General features: G+C 42.3%; 1 protein-coding gene across 1 annotated transcript in view; it reads left to right on the forward strand.

The window, feature by feature from the left end:
* LOC138296308 (zinc finger protein 154-like) overlaps positions 1 to 20,409 on the forward strand; it is a 298,559-nt gene that overhangs the window by 171,370 nt on the left and 106,780 nt on the right. Inside the window, exon 5 of the mRNA XM_069235325.1 lies at positions 9,453 to 9,560. Within this exon, the coding sequence (XP_069091426.1) occupies positions 9,453 to 9,560 (108 nt within the window). The remainder of the gene's footprint in view (positions 1 to 9,452; positions 9,561 to 20,409) is intronic.

Raw genomic sequence — 20,409 nt, forward strand, 5'->3', positions numbered from 1 at the left:
GTTGGTCAAATGGGCGATATTTTTCCCATTTGTGCAGTAAAAAACCCAATCGCAGGAGCCTAATTTCTGGCCGATTATAAGCCCTTTGTGCGTGAAATTCTTTGCGGGGTGGCACCGATGCGACGGCAGCGGATGTGCACTGCCCCACTCCCACCAGAGAATATAAAATGGGCTCTTCCACAGTGACAGTGTGTGTCACATCAATCATGGGCGCACGAAAGCGCTACCAATTGAGGGCCTGGCCCCTGTGACCAATTATTGGCCAGAGGCAGCGCACGTGTCCAGCGCAGACATCCGCTGCTGGGGACAAATTGCAAAACTTCTGATGAATGACCCCCTCTGTCTACATCAGGCTCGTTAACTTGCCTCGGAGGCAGGCGAGAACGGACATGATCTGGAACGGGAATGCCTCATACATCTGCGACGCAGCCCTAACCCTCCACCTCAGCTGGGCTGCAATTGTGGAGGAAAGCGTGTGTGGCACAGATCTATCAGGGGATTCTGTTGGCTCATTTCTACTGGTACGGGAGGGACACAGTTATTATACCAAGGCTAGGGCCGCTGGAATTATGCAGAAGGGGTTGAGTAAATCATGCGGCAAGAAAAGTCAAATTATGGGGCTTAACATGGCACACTTTTGAAAGGATGACTTCATTATTTTGTCATTTTTACACATTGTAATACTGTCTGGCCAATGATTTTACCTCTAGTACCAGTTTAACAAACTACAGAAATAAACAAATGAAAGATTAACAGTTAACCTTTCTAAAGGACCGCCTGCTGCAAGTGAACACGTCTTCTGTTTTTAGAAACATTTCATCCGTTTGAACTACAAACAATTTGCGGCCAATCCATCATTATGCAAAAAAAAAAAGCCACAGCAGCATAATTGCGCAATTCCAGTGGGTACAGACAATACACAGTCTGGAGACATGCAGACTACACACCTTCGGCGGCATTAGCAAAATCCAAGTAACGCAAATTAAATGAAAAAAATTGAAAAATGCTGCAGCTAGTCTATGTGAAGTGGGATGCAGTAAGGTTGCATTACTAGAAACATAACTACTTAAAAATACAATGTTTCACGCACCCAAGTAGTCGTCAGGTAACCCACTACAATATATAGTTTGCAACCTTTGCAAAGCCACAGCTGTGCATACTGGAGTCCCGGTGGTGGCACTAAAGGTGTCCATCCCCGGAGTACCTTGGGTGGGTGGCACATTCCAGGCTAGGGGGATCCTTTATTGGTTAGTTTGACGTAGGGACGGTGTTTCAGTGACAGTTTAGGTCCCTGTGACAGTTAGGGTAGTGCCAGTGTTATTAGATTGGGCTGTTTCCCACACAAATGGGTGACATTGTTCCCATTTGTGCGAGAAAAACTCAACTGGCGGGTGCCTATTTTTTTGGCTCCTAAACGCACGTTGTGTGCATTTTTTTTACCTGGGGCGGCGCCTCACCGCTGCCGACTCGTCATTCACAGTCAGTGCAAGTTCATGAATCATCATGGTCCATGATTTATGAACTTGCACTGACTGAGTGATGAGTCTGATGACAGACTAGTCTCCGTCGACTTAGTGCTCCTGCGCAGTGCGCTGAGCCTGCCTGTGCGGGTGTAGTGCCTGGCGGCCTGTGGCTGCGCCGCATCCCTGCTGAGTGAGTCAGCAGTGAAGTTGTTGGGGTGGGTGTGGTCAGGTCACTGGTCTCAAGATGAGTCAGTCATGTGTGTCACCTTGAACACGTCACACACGTCGTTGTGTGTGTGTCGGAAATTGTTTGTTGTTGTTAGGGCAGAGGGCCCTCAATCTAGTAGCGCGCCAAAGCGCTACCAATTGATGGCCCTGCCAAAAATTATGGGCCTGCCCTGCAGCGCTATTTAAAATGCTGTGTGGGCGCGAGTGCGTACTGACTGCGCACGTGGTGGTGTCTGGTGTGTCTGGGTGGGCCCTCCTCACTCACTCTTCTCTTCTGTGCATAGGCCCGACCCCCACCGTCAGTTACTCGCGAGCGCCAGCCCTCAGCCTTCACACTTGTGGTGGTTGGCCCCCCTGGACCAGTCTCTTCTGTTGTGCGCTCCCCAAATTAACGTCAGCCCCAGAGTGAGAGATTGGGGCCCGGGAGAGGGGAGACACTCCCCTGGCCCCTTCCCGCCGTGTTGGCGCTACCTAAACCCCCCCCTCCCCCCCAGACTGAGGTGTGGCCGGTTGGAGCACAGCTGCCAAAGACAAGGTAGGTGTGCTTCAATTTGTGCCTTTGCGAGTAGATGTATTCCTTATTTTTAATATTCAGTGACTAATTGTAGATTGAGAGTGTAGTGGATCTAAAGCTTGGCAGGACTGGATAAGAGTGAGTGGCATCCAGGGTGGCATAGCTAGTGCTTAATTTGTAAATAAAAATGTGCCGGTGTCCTAAGCTTTCCTCTTAAACATGCGGCTGCTGCAATTAATGTGCAAACACGGAATACTGAGGCAGCATAATCCCGAAGCCATCTCGGGGCTCTTTAATCCATTTTAAGCCACTCCATGCCATTCACCTCACTCATGCAGCTTTCTGCTCTTTCCCTTTCTGACGCTTTTTGTCATTTTTGCCTTCCTCTGTCTTTCCCATATGTGTCTTTTGCTCGCAGTAAATGCTTGAGGCAGAAAAAAAAATGCCGTCCCTCAAAAATAAGTGCTGGTGCCCCGCACCGGAAACAACAAACACAAATTAAGCACCGGATGGAATCACATGAAGGTTGGTGATGACAAAGAGTTATTGTTTTTGACTCGTAATACAAGGGGGTTACCAGCTTAGTTGTGCAGTGCGTGCTTTGCAGGGCAGTTTAATACAAATAAATCATTCAGTTTGGGTATTACTTAAACCATTTTATCTGAAACCTTTTTGCACGTTTGGTAGCAGTCTATCTTATACTGTATGTAATGCAAGCTTAAGCTAATGACTTATATTTGCACAACACACAATTCTCCATTGCGCCAACGAAGATTTCATTCTGCAGCTTTTTGGTTACACACAGACCTTTTAGTGCATTAACTAATAGAGGTTTCATAATATACAGTGACTAACTTAACTTTTATATTTTTTGTTTAAGGCATGAATTATTACGTATGTAGCTACCTGAAAGAGATTTTTTTTTTTAATGCACTTTGAGCTGTGTGCTCAGCTGATTTATTCAATTATTTCACTCCAGTTGCAAGCAGTGCAAGCACAAATGTGGTCTCATTGGCTGAGCTAAGCGAAATTAGGGTACTTCGTCAGCCTCAATGCATGGTTCTGTTCGTGATCTTAGTGCATAAATTATTTACATCACTTGTTGTCATGCTCTGCTCAGCATAGCCATTGCTTGCATTTGACACAAAACACTAGCCTTTACCAATAATTTAAGTTTACCAATAATTTAAGTTTAAGTTTAAGTTCACGGAGTTTGGGTCACTGTATTCTGGTCTCTCGTAGGAATTTGCAGAAGGCTGTCTATCGCCTCACACAAACAGCCTTTTTCACCTCACACAAGGATGTATTTTTCTGCAGGGCCCTTTGGACCTCCAAAGTCCAGGGTAGAGGTAGCCCGCTAATGTAAGTGTAGGGGTTGTGCCTGAGTACGTCTGAAGGAGGCAGGAAATGAGTGAAATGCTGGTATGCTGCCCATTTAATGAAAAGTCCAGAAAGTAGAACAGTAGTAGAGCAGACTACAGATACACACTGGGAATCCTAGATGGCTACTTGCATTTCACCTTTATCTACCGTGTGCATCTGAAAGGTAGTGAAAAGAACACAGGTTGTGCTTTGAATCCATTTGGTGGGGGTGTTGAATATCATAGGTTAATGGTGGAGCTAATGTAGTAGCAAATGTTATCTTTGCATGTTTGGGCTGACATTATATTGGGATTAACAGGACATGAATTGTAAAATGCAAAGGTAAAACAGGATTGGGTCTGCTTTCCACAAACTTGAATTCGGTATAAAAAGTTGAGTAAGTATAAGGGGTAGTCCATTAAGGTGCATTAGTTTTTGCTGTTATCAGTGAGTTTTTCTTGCTTTATTATAAAACCAGCTTGGAAACTAGAGCATACCTCTTATTTATCCTTGAATACAAGGGAGTTGCCATCCTTTGGCTCAGTCTCAATTTCAAAACATGACAAATCCAAAGAGTCAATTGTCTGCCCTGAAAAAAATTACTTGCCCCAAGACCAAAGTCAACACCACTTTGTATCTCCATTGAATTCACTGGTGTTGTACCTCAAAATAAGTACATGACACCCTTGGACACTGAAAGTAGAGGTATTCTACAATAACCATTGGCAATTCTAGATAGTGTTTTGTTATTGCTTTGCACATGATTATCAGTGAACTAGGGACAATGATTGCAATTTATTTTGCAGTTTCACATATTCTTTTACAATAGAAATGTGATTTATGCTTTAAAATGTTTTCTTCAGCCTACAATTGCATTATTTCAGTATTAAAAGTTTAGGCTACATTTTGTCTGGGACTGGTTCATTAGGGTTTACTTTGGACTGGTCGTTCAACAGCTTTAGGCTTTAGAAGGCTTTTAAAATCTGGCAACACTGTTTGGATGTCATTCACTAAGTGGTTTGACACCCAGCGGACGCGCAGGTATATACACCTCGTCTCGACTGAAGATCTGTTGACCCCGTTGAGCAGCCCCAGGTGTCCCGCAATTGATGAATGGTACAAGTGAGCCTTTATTTGTTTACTTTAGATACAGTAGGCAATTTAATTATTGATTTCTTTATAGCCGCCTGATTGTTAACCTTTAATGTAGACGTTTTGGCTGCTCTCAGCTGTCTGGTTGGCGTTGCACAGAGGCATGACGGAGGATAGTTTGGACCCCATACGGCACAAGTATGTTTACCCTGAATCCAGTAGGCTACTTCGCTTTTTTTCCATTTGATATAGTTGTCTGACTGTTATCATGTTTCATTAGGTGGACCAGGTACAGTTCGTGGTGTTTTGGTTGACGGGTGACTTTTGAATCAGATGAGTTGTGCACATAGACCCCAGGGGCACTAGTAGGACAATCCCAAGGTAGAGGTTGATGTTATTTATCAGATATTTGTTGAAGGAGTCCAGTAACATATATTAGCAATAGATTATGGCAGAGTTAGGAGGACTAGCAGGCTTTTTTGCCTCGCTTCACCAGCTGGACAAGGACTACCTTCAAAGGGATTGCACATTAAACGTTTTGGGACAATTACCTCACTCTTGCGGAAGAACACTGGAAGCCACAAGGAATTGAATGTAATATAATATGATTTACATGTCTGTTGTACATATGTGTTTTGCATTTTTATAGTGAAAAGTTGGAACAATACAGTCTTTATAAAATATGTGCCCGAACAATATATAAGCGAATAAAACATTGATGTCTTGTGACAATTTACAGTGTCATTTAAAAAAAGAAAAACATCAGTCCATTCCCTCTTTTTCCTCTCTATATACCTCCAGTATTGACGCCCAGGAATCGAGGGGTTATGTGGGCAAATTGTCCTCTGTTAGGCGGTATGGCCTGAAAGATAGCATACATTTCTAAGGGCCTTTGCACAGTTCATTGGTTCCAGGTGATGAAGGTCTGTTTTAAAAAGACTATTTCGATCTGTTGATATTAACTACCTACCAAATGATTTTCGAGATGTGAGGATTCTCAGGTTGAATTTTCTTCATGGGTCACCTAGATACATCCTAAGGTTGTCACTTTCAAGGGCGCTGTACTCCTACAAGGTCCCCTATATTTTGCTCTTCTGCTTCTTCTCCCTGTATTTCTGTCCTCTATTCCTTGATATTAACTCCAACCTTCATCCCAAGCAAATCCTTGCCATTAAATACACTCCCCTCTTCCTCTTCTTCTCCCCCTCTTATCTGTTTATCCAACTGCCCTTGATTTTTATTTTTTATTTTTTTAAACAGGGGAGCAGGATGAAACCCCGCGTTTACTCCATCTTCCTTTCTGACCTTTTGCCCCTTGATGCTGCATTTCTTCCATTCCTTCTATTAAACAGGTACTGAAGCTCAGTGCCCACCCAGCCTCCACTCTTGTTCCTTCACTTTTGCTCACTTTATTATTTCTAGTTTATGTGCTATTTTTCCTTCATCTTCACCCTTCGCCCTTGTTTACCATCCCAACTGGGGCTATAGTAGAATTTTACACTTCTGCAACCCTCCACTCCCTTTTCACTTTCCTTGTTATAGTTGCACTATCTTGTGAACAGATGCATTTATCCCTCATCCCTGTGACACCTGTTGGCACGTTTGCTCTTAAGTGCAGTGCTTGAAATGGAAAAATAGAAGTGCACGTACTCTTTACAAGAGTACCTGCTTGTTTCTGAGAGGGGCCGGTACTCTCCAATTAAAAGTATTACGTTTTTCTTGAGAAGCGCAGGTACCCTCCCTCTCAAAATAAAAAGTGCCGGTACTCAGTGCCGGTGCTCAGTACCGGACAGTACCGGCCCATTAGCACTGCTTAAATGCACACACGGAGCTAATGTGTATGCCCTGCCTGACCCTCCTGCATAGCCACATATAGAGAGTGCATATTCTGATACAAGAGTAGCACAACAGCAAAGCAAAGAGACTTGGAGCCCATGCATTATGTGCTCTGTTTAGCTGTGTGGTACTAAGTGGTGCATTAGGATTAACTATGGATACGTGTAGTATATACTTGTCCTGGAGGTCCAGTTATGCAACTTTGTGACATGTTTGATGTGTCAACTTGTGATTTCAGACGTCTCTCCTGGACACAAGTGTTCAAGATGTGGTTAGGAGGTAATCTTTTGTCAAATAAGTCATAGAGATGTATATGATTTCTAGTTGTGTAAGCAACAGTCCTCTTATATAACCAAATATCGATTGCAATTAAGCATCAAAATAATTGCTTTTGAACACCATGCAATCATAATGTCAAGCTTCGCAGCAATATTTGTAAAGGAAAGTAAAGAAAGTATTCAGTGCAGTAAGTGCCCACACAGTGAACATAATATCAGACCATCTGTATATCCACATGTAACTAATCAGCTCCAGACCCCTCAAAGTAACATGAATTAGCTGGGATTCTGTCGACAGTGAAAATTATGGTTACTTTTGTATTAGTAGTTTTGGTAGTCTGGATAGTTGACAGTGTTTTTTTCTGGGCACTATTAAAGGTTTATCATCAGGCCAAAAAAACAAGGGCAGAAGCAAGGTCATTTAATGCTGCAAAATAAGAAAGAGAAATGTATACTATAAAAGAGCAATTTACATAAAGGCGATTGGTATAAATACATGGTGTTAAAAACTTACATAGTAGACGGGTGATAAGGATCTGAAAAGTTGACTTGTCAAATTGCAGAAACTGACCCGGGCCCAAGTCGAATGTCTCCTGTGCGTTTGTGGCACCAATCTTAAGAATAGGGGTATTCTCATAATCTTTATTTCACAGTTGACGCCCAGACCTCGGTCACCTGCTGCACCACTTAACAGGCATTCCTCTTATTGTTTGTCCCTTTGCCACACAAGGGAGTCCAGCACGAAGTTGCAATCCCCAGTTGTCACCTGGTCGCACATAATACAACTCCAGGTCAGGCAACTTGAGACAGACTTCTCCTTTATAGGGTTTCAGGACCCCCATGTCTACTTTGCTGCTTTTACTAGTCCATATCAGGGAAATCAGAAGACTATCAATCTCCTTGAAAGTATTTGTTTCAATCAGGGACTCGGAATTCTGAGTAATATACACACACAACGTGAGAAACGTTATATTAGAAATGTCTGTCCTTCTATTACTGACACCAGAAGCATATTCTGAAATGATACAGAAGACCCCCAGCACCTCACCCATATTATAGGAGTATTGTTTCACTGCTGTATGCACCATCTAGGCTCCTAAATACTAAAATGGATCCACCTCCCATCTCAGTCCCACATTCGGGCTCCGACCAACCAGTCCTTCCAGAAGGAACACCACAGATGTATCCCCAAAGGTAGGGGTGACATCCACCCCCCCCCCCCCGAATTCATGCAACTCAGATAGCAAGCTGGGACTCATCATTCTTAGTCTGAAGGTAATCGCCATAGAATTGGTAGTAGTTACTTTTTAAAGCTATGTGTAGCAATGAGATCAAGAATTCCATAGGAAGCATCATGAGTGGGGGTCTCTTGTTCAGCCATCTTGCTATTACTTAATTCCCTTAGTCCTCGGAGAAGTTAGTGTGAACACATTCAGTATCTAGGAAAACAAACATGTCTTGGCCTGTATTGAAGGGGGAACTGTCAATTTGTTTATCACTGTTGTTCCTCACACAGCTGAATTTGCCTATTTAATGATTCCTTATTTTGTTTGGATCTCTTAGGTTTGTTTGATATCGTAAAAGGAATAAGCTAGTGTTGGTTCCATGGTAGTGGCATGAGTGGTGAAGGTGTGTTAGGGATGTGCTTTCCTTTCCTGTGGCTGTTTGTGTAATAATTTGAGGCACTGATTCGGTTAGGCTGTTTTGTGTATTGACTGAAAATTATAGGGTGTGGTTATGTTGTGAGACTAATGGGATGTTTTGTGGATGGTGACTTTGCATGGTACCAAGTAGAGCTAGTGTGTAGAGAAGGAGGATGTAGTTTGTTGGTTTGTCAGGGTGTTCTTCCTCTAGTTCTGAGTTCTGTCACTCTGCAGCTGGATGTTGGACAAATGGTTACTGCTACCTCTGAATCACTTAATGAGCTCAACTTTCGCACCCTATCTCTATTTTACGTTTGCTGTTTTTGTTTCTGATCGTGTTGGAATAGATTCCCTTTTCTACATAAGGATCTTTCGAAATGGTCGCTGGATAATCAACCCTGTCCTACTAGTGGCCCTGCTGGTTTCTGTGAGCCGGGTTGAAACATTGTCAACTGATTACAGTTCTAGATTGGTAATGCTTAAGTGGAGCGAAGATATTGCCAGATCTGCAACTGTTTATCCCTTTTTATCTGTTTTGATTATTTTACACAGCTTCATTTGCACTAATACCCACCGTTATACAGTAATGTATTATTTATATTCAGTAAATATCTTTTTGGATTATTGTTCATCGCAGAAGGCCCCTTTTGCTATCTGTTGTCATTCTAAGGGTAACATTAACTATTTTGGAGGACTTAAAGAAATTACAAAAATAGCCCTGCCTATAAATCCAGAGGTGGCATTGTGTGTTTTTTTTTTACCTCGTCCTTCAGTGAATCTCTCTTGGAATAAAGGGACGCCTGTTATATATAGGGGCATATGGTGACTGGCATTTCGGATGTGGTTGATTGGTGAGACTGGAGGAGGAAGGACATTGAGATGTGAGAGTTGTTTCATGATGAGGGACGGTAAGTGAGAGAAAACACTTGGAAGGTGGAGCATTGACTAGTAACTCGTTTTAAAACTGATGTTTACCAGAAAACTGACTTACAATGACATTTTAGATATAAATGTAAAGTTTCTGTTTGCTCAACAGCCTTCCCAGTTCTTGATTTCGACAATGCTTTGAAGCTGGAACATGAACTAGCATCAAGTTTGACGGCTCATCAAGATGCAGAAGTCACCGAAAGCAACGTTAGCTCAGGTAAAGGGTGCAAACTCTTGAACTGATAGGCTCCCAGGTTATCAGCTTTCCAGAGATAGTTAAATTGCAGTGTAATGGCAATCAGTAACTACTTCACATTAAAGGTGCATTGAAAACAAGCATTGACATAGACACAAGGTCTGGTTTGTTTCAGGTGTAAATATCTTTGATTGTATTGGTCACAGGTTGCACTATATGTTTGGATACACAAACTGAAAACACAAATGACACAGTTCTGCACACAAAAAACCCTGGTGCACATGCACAACCTCACCACACATGAAGATATGTATGAGGACAGCACTCATATCGGTACATGTAAACACAAGTGGATGGAAGTTGGATGCCTGTATTGACAGATGGTTCTGTGGTTGTATATGAGGATACATAGATGGTTATTTAGTTTTGGGTGTACGCAAGGGTGTGTGGGTGTTAAGATGGATGGGTTTAGTTGCAGTGCTGAATAGACATAAAAGTAGGTGGATGGATAACAGATTTGTTGTGACTTGATGGACGAGTGCTTGGTTGTGAGTGGATGCAATACGGCTTGAATATAAACAGATAATGGAAACATGGGGATTGATGTATGGTACCTAGGTGGGGAGGGGTGGATGAACATGTATGGAAGGAAAATAGTTGAGTGTATAGGTAAATAAGTGTGAGTTTTAGGGTGCATGATTAGAGGACGGTGGGTGTATAGGGAGGGATGCATATATGTGGATACAAGGATACATGGATGTGGTTGCATGGAGTAAGTCATACGATTACAGTGATCCGCTAGTGAACAACAACAAAATAAGTCACTGTGAACTATCAAACTTCCATCTTATAATCTTACATGGATGTTTTGTGGTGGTTTCATTTGCTTCTGAAATCTAATGACCGTTTGTAAAATAAAATTCCACTACTTAAGACCATCTGGAGCAAAGATACCCATCCATTTATTGTAGGCAGCTCCCCATTTTGTCCTGGTCAGCCAGGTAATGAGCTAGTAAATCTGCACAGATCCTTCAAGAAGGTGTGTCAACGGCACTCAAAATCCAAATACATATAGTTTAAGACGGGGCTAAAGACTGGCCGTTCACCCTTCAACCAGGAAAGCTAATTGCAGATCACCTGTAAATAGCAACAAAGGGTCGCTCCCACTAATATAGCATAGCATAGACAAACAGGCCCAAACAATGTCAGGCCCTATCATTTGCCTTATGGTGCTCGACTCTCCAATGATATGATACACACAAGTCCAGCTACAGTCTTCTGTCAAATCTGGACAGAAATAAAATGAAGGTAGAGGACTGCTTAAAGGTTGAAAATGCATCGTGTTAAGTACAGAGGGCAATCTTGAACCAGAGGAGGGTTTAGGGAGAAATATAGAAACATCACAACCCGGAGTAAAAACAAAAAAAAAAACCTCTTCAACTGCACATTGTAATGTAGAAAAGATCCTGCACACACATGCCTCAACATCATTTACCAACGGAGGAGAACACTGTGATATGTGTTTCTTATATTAGAAAGCGTTATTGTAACGATCACAACACAAGAAAAACTTTATGACATAGTAAACCAGGTTATCAGCCACATTCCTATAGAAAAACTGTTAGATTGCTTTTCATTCGCCATTGTCATGCATATTTTATTACAAATCACTATGTATATAGTGTATGTTCCAGTTGTTACTGTTTCCCATTTCTATGCTATGTAATCACCACACGTTATTTGAACATTGCAAATGTTTTTGTGGAGAGTGAAGGCCCACCCTCTTGACTCATCACTCCTTGTATAACTATCCCTATCTCTCTGTAGGGTTGTAATGTGACTGGGGGTGTTCAGATCCTCAAGTCATTTAGATCACCCATCACCTTTTCATCCTTGCTGAGAATGATAATAAGAATTTCCCTTGCCAACGATCAGTCTTCTACACATTTAATCTATTTTACGATTGTGGGAGATTCTGTGTGCATTTATTTTATGGCTTTTCTTCTTGCCGGCAACAATGTCAGCTGTGCTGCTTGCTTTCGCATTTTAACTTTGAAACTAAAGTAAGCCCTTATTAGACATGTGGTTGGCTAAGTGTGATCTGCTAGTTAGGGGCCGTGCTATATCCTTCCAATATCCTGGCCCTCTGTTTTTAATTTTCAGACTTGACCAGGTGATATGTATAACTGTCAGGCTCACTGTGCCACTGGATTCAAGCTAGCCTGGCTGAAGAGGGGTGGTATGCCGAAACCGGTCCGAGGATGCATGTTTCTGGTCCAGGAAGGACCTGGCCTGGCAGTTTGGGCTGGGGGCTGGACTGTTCCCATGGGGAGCAGGATATAGATTGATTTGCATATGGCTGGACCCAAACTGGGGTGGCATGGTGAGTAAAAGAACAAAGGATTTAAACCATATCTGTGACTGGGGGTGAGTGTTTAAAAATGTTTTAGCACTCCGTCCATCATCCTTTTGTGTTGCTAAAGTTGTCTTAAGTGACCCCAGAGTGTTCCCAGACATGGGTCCCTTGCTCACGGTGCCACTGGATTCAAGATAGCTTGGCTGAAGAGGGGTGATACCCCAAAACCAGTCCCAGGATGCTTGTTTCCGGTCCAGGGAAGACCTGACACTGGAGTTCAGGCTGGACTGCTCCCATGGGGAGCAGGGTCAAGACTATGGCGGTCATTCTGACCGCGGTGGGCGGCAGTCGCCGGCCGCCATGCGGTTACCGCCGAATGACCGCTCCGTGGTCAAAAGACCGCGGCGGTCATTCCAACTTTCCCGCTGGGCCGGCGGGCGAATGCCAAAAGGCCGCCCGCCGGCCCAGCGGGAAAGCCCCTGCAACGAGGAAGCCGGCTCCGAATGGAGCCGGCGGAGTTGCAGGGGTGCGACGGGTGCAGTGGCACCCGTCGCAATTTTCACTGTCTGCTAAGCAGACAGTGAAAATCTGTATGGGGCCCTGTGAGGGGGCCCCTGCACTGCCCATGCCAGTGGCATGGGCAGTGCAGGGGCCCCCAGGGGCCCCACGACACCCGTTCCCACCATCCTGGTTCTGGCGGTGACAACCGCCAGAAACAGGCTGGCGGGAAGGGGGTTGGAATCCCCGTGGCGGTGCTGCAAGCAGCGCCGCCATGGCGGATTCCCTGGGCCAGGGGAAAACCGGCGGGAAACCGCCGGTTCCCCTTTTCTGCACGCGGCTTTACCGCCGCGGTCAGAATAGCCCAGCCTGTTGGCGGTGCTTTTGCTGCCCAAACGCCATGGTGGTCATGGACCGCCAGGGTCGGAATGACCCCCTATATCTCACATGGCTGGGTCCAAACTAGGGTGGCATGGTGAGCAAAAAAACAGTTGATTTAACCCAGCTCTGTGACTGTGGTGAGTGTTTGAAAGGTTTCAGCACTCTGTCCATCATCTTTTTGTTTTGCGTTACTGTCAGTGTCCTCTTAAGGATTTTGGGGATCCCAGGCAAGACATGCTTTAGGGGACCTTTTTTGAACTACCTTCATATTTTGTTATCCATTTTCTCCTTAATCAAGTCTCTTGAGGACTACCAATTTCGAATAATGTTTTAAAGGGTCAGATAGAGAAACAGACAGAGGTGAGGTGGAGAGAAAGTTCACATTCTGAGTGACTACTTGGAAGGTGGTGACTCTTGGCAGTTGTCCTCTTGGCCCATACCTTAAAACGTCTCTGATAACTGTTGCTCCATTTGATGTGAATTTGGGGCACATGGCTGGTTTACTCAGATATATATTGTATCATGGCAGGGGTTACAGTGGCCCTATAGCATTGTATAGGGTGGAAACTTGCATTGCTCAAGGCTTTTATAATGTGTGTTAGGGCCTTGTTACAGCTCATGTCTGTAATCTCTATCCCGCAGTGCCTATGACCGTTAGAACTACTTCAAAGTAAAAAGTGGAAAATGGATGATAATATCTCCCTTCTTGACTTTTCAGCCAAATCACAAGGCTTTTTTTTTTTTTTACCAAGTTTACACATTTTCATTGATTTTCTAATCACAAAAGTGCCAAAAATGAGACACCACACAACTTTGCATGATACCATATACAAAGTGATGGTGTTGTCCCAACATGAGTATCATAGTTTAGCAGATTGCAAGAAGTTCATTATTATACATGACAACAGCATTTACATGGCTATTGATGTAATAATTGCGGTGCTCAAGAATAAAAGAACACATTATCCAACTTTTATCACGTGTGGTTCAGAATCAAATTCAGTACTACAGTGATACATAAACAACCAAGGAGGTACACTCCAAAAAGGCACCACATGATCTTTGAAAAGAAGTGACATGTTGCCAGCCTAGTGATGTATTAGCCCTACAAGAATTTGAATATCAGAATAGCATTACAGTGCAAGTAAAATGAGGGCTGATGAAGGGCCTTCCTGGGCTCAGTGTATAAGAGGGCTTAATCCACTCTAGACCTATGTGTTCTATGGTACAGGTGTCTGGTGTTTCCCTCCAGGCATTTCTTAGAGGTGCAATAAGTAATCCCTCCCAAGAGTTATGGGATGCTTTTGTAAGTCTCTAGTTTCCTTTCTCCTCAGAAAACAGGCCATATTTCCTAAGATTTTGTTGGAACAGGGCAGATTCATTTTGAAAGCTTCAAAATCTAATATTGTACTAAATCAATAGGAACCCAGTTGTTATCTAGTAGGTCTAGTACTGATAGTTCAAAATTATTAGTATGACAGGGTGTCCAGGAATATCAAAAAAAATTTGCAAGTTGAGTATTAAGAAATTCTCTAACATCCACAGTCTGTCAAGAAAAGTGTGAAAGCTGGAGGGGATCTAAATTTTTAGTGTTCTTAGGTAGATGTGTATGTTACATGGTTATTGGTGTATGGAGACATACATATACAATAAACTTGAGTTAGTGGATCCAGGTACACATTGAATACATTATGGGAGTCCTTGGACAGACTGCACGACTTTTCAGATCTTCCTGAAATGGGTTTTACAATATTCACCACTTTTTCTATGGTGGCGGTAAAGGAGGAAAAACATTTCAGAATCTGTATGCAGAAGCCTATCTGGTTCTCTGGAGTTTGTATCAGCCTACCGCAATCAAGTCAGTTGCAAACCTCTAATAAGTCTATAAGTAAAGAGATGTATTCTCTGTCCAGAATGCAGTGTTTGGTATCCAGGACTTTCCTTGTGGTTGTCTCTAAACTCTGAAGAGAACAAACGTGGTATTGGTGGTCTGCAACAAGATGTTCCTTGGCAACAGGGCTTTAAGGGGAGTGCGACTAGTGCGGCTGCAATGGGCGCTTACCTGGAGAGGGGGCGCTGATCTCAGGGGGCGCTGTGTTTAGCAATAACTTACAGTCTAAAAGCACCTAAAGATGAGTTCCTTGTGCATTGTCTGAACAATAAAAATGTCAAGATAACTGTTGTGATTAATGTTCCTGATAGAGAGAAAGGTTAAGTTTTGTTCAGTGGCAGTTTTGACTCACCAAAAAGTAGCGAAGAGGGTTAATATGCCTGCTGCAAAGAACAGACCTGTATTTTGTGTGGATAGCTGAGTGGATTAGCAAAGCTATCCTTTACCAGTGCTTTAAAACAAATGAAAAGTATGTGAGAGAGGGGCTGTGGAGAAATGAGGGGCAATTTTGGCAGGTGGTAGTGCAGAAATCCAAGGAGGAGGTCTGGGGTGCCAAAATAGATTGTCTAAAGCCGGCCCTGCTTGGCAACTATGGTATTGTATTGATTCATATTGCATCTCTCTATTTCTTTTCTTGATAAAGGGGGTGTGGATACTGATCAAAAGTTGAACAACAGGTTTGGAGTGAGATTCTGATTTTGGATGAAAGGGATAATTTATTCAATCCTGGGATGAAGGATGCATTTATCTGGTCACACATAAAGATTTGAATATGTAAACATTTTCCTTGCTATTCACATACAAATAAGCTAGGTAATAATTGTTCGTTTTTGTAGCTTAATAATGAAGGGCATATTATAGATGCCAAGGAAAATATTTCAGGTTTGTGTAGTTTTGGTAAGGAAACCTCTCTCAGTGAGGTCAAATCTGAATTTGTTTCTGATGGAACATACCGTGTTGGTAAGGTAGTGGAAGAATTCCTCACATTTAGTGAGTGAGGGTAAGGGCATGGATCCAGGAGAGGCATAGTATTGGATTGAACGTATCAGAAGATGTGTTGAGATGGGCTGGACATGGTGTTTATTTAGTCTTGCATAAGGTGCAGTTTAGCTAATAGGATGGCATGTCTGTAGTTTCTTCCCATCTTTTTTAGTTTGGCATGGAGTTTTGGAGCTATGGATAGCTGTTTCATTTTCCACATTTTCTTTTAGCATTCCTTTATCAAATATGGAGTCAAACAACCACACTTGGCTTGTTCTTTTCATATTTTTACCTAGATAGGGGCCAGTGAGTTAATATCTGTATGAATGATATTATTATGGTTATTAACTGTATCACTTATGTCAGTCTGTGAGCCCATTTACTTACTTTATGGAGTGATGACGTGTTGGAAAACGATAGGTGATAATTTGCTTACTAGGCAAATGCATATTATTGTAACCAGGTTATCGTTTGTTGAAAATGACAAGGAGGCATAGATGTGGAAGGGAATGGGGACAGTTGTCTTACCCGTTAATTGGAACAAAGGAGAAGCAATCAGGGAAGTCTGGATCAGTGAAGATGAGATCAATATTGTTGTATCATTTAAAATGAAGTTAAAATGAAGTAAGATCAGCAGCTGGTATTGCCCTCATCGAGATTCAGGCCTCCTCATAAGGCATTTCTATCAAGCGATATTGGATTTTAGGTAACCTCTTCAGACAGTTGGTCGGTGAAACTGGTTCTGAGTTTGGATATAGATTGTTGTAAGTAGATAACGTTCAAGAGGGGACTGGGATGGCAATCTTGATGCATTCGAATGTGTTATAAATTGTGGTGTTACAGATCCGCATTTGATGATTTCTTTGTTATTGACTGCCATGCTACCTCCTAAATTATATTGCCTTCCATCACAGATGCTTGTGTGTCCTTGAGGATATATTGAAAATATGCCAGGATTCAGTAATACATCAAATGACCATAACATGGATAGAATTAAGGTAGGACTTTTCAGGATGATGAACTTAGGCAGACTCTGCCTTTGTAGTGCGCACATTAGATAGGAGTTGGTGTTTGGACGAGAAGGTGCTCAGGTGCAAACGCCTTTGATGTTGGCAGGTTGTGATGACTTTTTGAAGTAATTACCTTTGGGGTAAAGGTAGGTGTATTGGATGCTAGGAGTAGGAGAATGGGGTGGCTGTAGGCAACATAGCTGAGTTTGTTTATTCGGTTAGTGGGACAGCTGAGAGTTAACTTGAGAATGTCACTGGTTTGTTGTGGGTTAACTGGAAGTGCCAAAGAGTTGAATGATTCACACGGCCATGCTTTAAAGTCTTGCTGTCTCTGGGGGACCTGGTCATACTATGATGATGGCAAATCATTGGAGCATTTCATCAGAGATAATTTTGCTTCCAGTTCTGCGGTTGATTTCAGAGTGGGGATGAGCCGATTGACTTCAATAAGGAAAAGGTGGGTGAATCAATCATATGTGGTAAGAAGAGTACAAGGTAAGGAATACCGCAGACTGTAGGACAGTGGTAATGGGGGTAGGAGACAGCTTAGCATTAAAGTAGGTGAATAAGTAAAAATATTACTTAAAACAAAAGTGTGTGTGCAAAGAACAATGAATTCAGACAATGGGAAGGGGGAAATATTAGCTGTAGGAGGAGGTAAGAATCAAAGGAAGTAGGAGGACGAGTGAGTGGATATAAGCTCAGTTATAGTGCTATTATGAAAATTAATAAGTGTGTGTAGGGCTAGGTACATAGCAGGTGAAGGAGTGTGACTAAGAGGAAGTAGAAATAGCAGTAGGAATACCGTTAGGCATAAGTAGAAGTAAGTAAGTGTTAATGTAGAAGTAAATGTTGGTGGAGGTAACAGTAGGAGTAAGTAGGAGTATGGATCATAAATGTGGGAGGGGTTGCAGGGGAAGTAGGATAGGCATGAATATGTAGGAGACATAGTTGGGTGAGTGGGGATAGAAATGGAGATCATTGTAGTAATGGTAAGAGGAGTATTGATGTGAGTAGGAGTAAGAGTTGGAGAAGGGATAGAAGTAGATATAGTTGTAGGGTTGGAGTAGACAAAGGGCCTTTATTGCAGGACATGAATATTCAATTCTCCGTTTGTCGTTATTGAAGCATTCTTTAGGTGGACCAATACACCTAATAGCCGTTCACATGACAGTGAAAAGAAAGTACTCCTTTGGGAAAAATGTGAATGTTATTCTCATCAAGCAATTGCCAAATGAGGCTGAGCCAAATCAACCTGTCACTAAAGAGGGTGAAGCAAAGATCCGTTCTTTGCATGTAAGTCTTGTTATTATCTGAGCTGTGGCAGATAGATGCAGTCTGTAGGCAATAACTAAAAAGAAAGCAGTGAAAGAGGTAATCAAATTATATTATAAGGGAGACAGAGTAGGACCACAACCAATAAATCGCACTTGCTCTCTTGAACAGCCATAGCCTCCATGCTCGTCCCTGTATGCCACTATCTGTGCTCTGATCCTCTCCCACAGTACATCAACACTGAAAAAAGTTGTTTCAGTGTCAAAGATAAGAGTATCCTTTCTTTACCAAATTGCAAGCTTTGGTTGAAGCAAGCGACCTGCAAACGTAGGTAATTAGGTTACCATTCTAAAATCTCTGGTAAGGTTCATGTAGGAATCCGAGTTTATAACCTAAACATAACCAGGAAGGTAAGGTAGTTACATAACGAAATGGCAGAATTGGAAGTCAAACAAAGGCTAATTGTCACTAAGGCCACCTCATGTTTATATGTGTGTGTGTGTGTTGGAACAGTATAGGTGAATAGAACATTATTGGCTTAAAACTCTAAAAATCTGAATTGATACGTTGAGAACCTATCAACTTTGGAAAAAAAATTATAATCATGCAGGTTGGTTTAGGTGTGTCCCATACAGTCCTCCGGGCCAACAGACAGTGTGACACGGCCAATTGCTACTTAATTGGGTTTGAAGAAAGAAAGTAGGAGGAAAGATCACACTTAAAAAAATAAAAATAAAAGTTGAATAAATTATTAAGCACAAAGATCCTCTCGATTTAGTACATATCTGCTTGACAGGGTTCCCTGCTGTTTGGATTTGTTTTGATAGTATCAAACCATTAATCCTGGCTGCCATGAGCGTTTAAGTTTTCTTGAAACTTCTGTGGTTTGCTTGTGTTTAGTGTTTTGAGACCAAAAAATGACAAGATCTTAAGAGCTAAAACCAAATCATGTCTTCTTTGTCGCCAGCATTCAGTCTGAATTTTGGGTAGCTCTTTCTGTTTTTCTCAGTTTGACAATGGAATGAATTTTACGAAAAGGACCTCATGCAAATACATACGTATAGCGTTGCAAAAGAGAGCTGTTCTGGATTGGGATTGATATGCTTTATTGGGTTGCCATGGAGAAATAATGCACAATTAATATATGCATTTTCAATATTGTATTAAACAGTAAAGTGTGATGCAGTGAGGGGTGTAATGGCCAGGCAGAGTTACCTGCAATAAGACCTGCAAATTCAGCAGTTACCTTCTCAGAAAACTTGTCTTGCTTCTGGTGAATGATTCAAGAGTCTCAGCGGATGTTTGCTGACATCACTTATCATTTAGGGATTATCTTCAGCAACCATTTCCAGTCTTTTGGTGAGAAACGGAGCAAACGTCAGGCTCTCCTCAGCATCTGTGATCTTCTTGGTGTGGTAGCTTTTACATGGGCAAGATCGCTAGTAGAGCTTCAGGAGAACCTTAATATTTATTCATAGCCAGGTGAAAATGGATAACCTTCCAGCTCTGCACTCACAATACACCAAAGTGACAAGAGCCCACACAAGCCCGAGACCAGAACATCAGCAGTAATCTGCAGGGCAGCTCCAACTTATGTTCACAAAGCCAAGCAGTCGGGAAGATGCCCATCACTGTCCACTGCATATTTCTATTTCACATGTCCAGCCACTCCCTTGGTCAGTCTTTTCCATCTCAGATCGTAGATTGCTAAGGTTGTCTCCCCTCACTGCAGTACACAGACTAGACTTCTTGAAACATTTGCACGTTTCCAATCACACAGTCCCTAAATCTGGGAGAAGAGGGGACGAAGAAGAGGGAGGTGGAATTGTTGTTTATAGGCACTTCTCATTTTGCATAGTCCATTCTTAAACTAAGGTGAATGTTCAGTATTACCTGTGCACAGTCCTCAGGACAGATGCAACTATATTGTTTGCAAAGACTTTCTCATAGCATTTGTTCTAATGCTCGTAAAGGGTTCCACCAAGGAAGACTGAGTATAATGTTTGCAGTAATTACTTTCTCACAAAAATAAAGAAATACATGAAGGCCTCAATCTGCCCTGCGCCTCTTGCCTTCATTTTCAATGACAGGTCAGTAGATAACTAGCCTGGTTGAACCTAGTGCACCCCAAAGCAATGGATGTGGTGCCATTTGTCAGGGCTAATACAGAGGATTTTGTGCTAGGCTGGGCACACATGACTTACACTAGAAACAACTTACAATTTGAAGATCAGTTTTTCCTACAGACAAACCGGACATCAATGGGCAGTACTTTTGTCTGTAATATAGCGTGTCTTTATGTTGATTTTGAAACGAAACACATTTATAAGAAAAAGAATATATACATCGCCAATATAAACGTTTGTAAACGTTATTGCGACAATGTTTTAATCTTTGGAGAGGAAATTAAACAAACAATTTGCCAAATGGTTAAACACAAAAGATTAATTCTTAAGGTTTACTGTCACGGCAGACAAA

The sequence above is a fragment of the Pleurodeles waltl genome, chromosome 5, assembly GCF_031143425.1.
Source record: "Pleurodeles waltl isolate 20211129_DDA chromosome 5, aPleWal1.hap1.20221129, whole genome shotgun sequence".
In the NCBI taxonomy this organism is placed as follows: Eukaryota; Metazoa; Chordata; class Amphibia; order Caudata; family Salamandridae; genus Pleurodeles; species Pleurodeles waltl.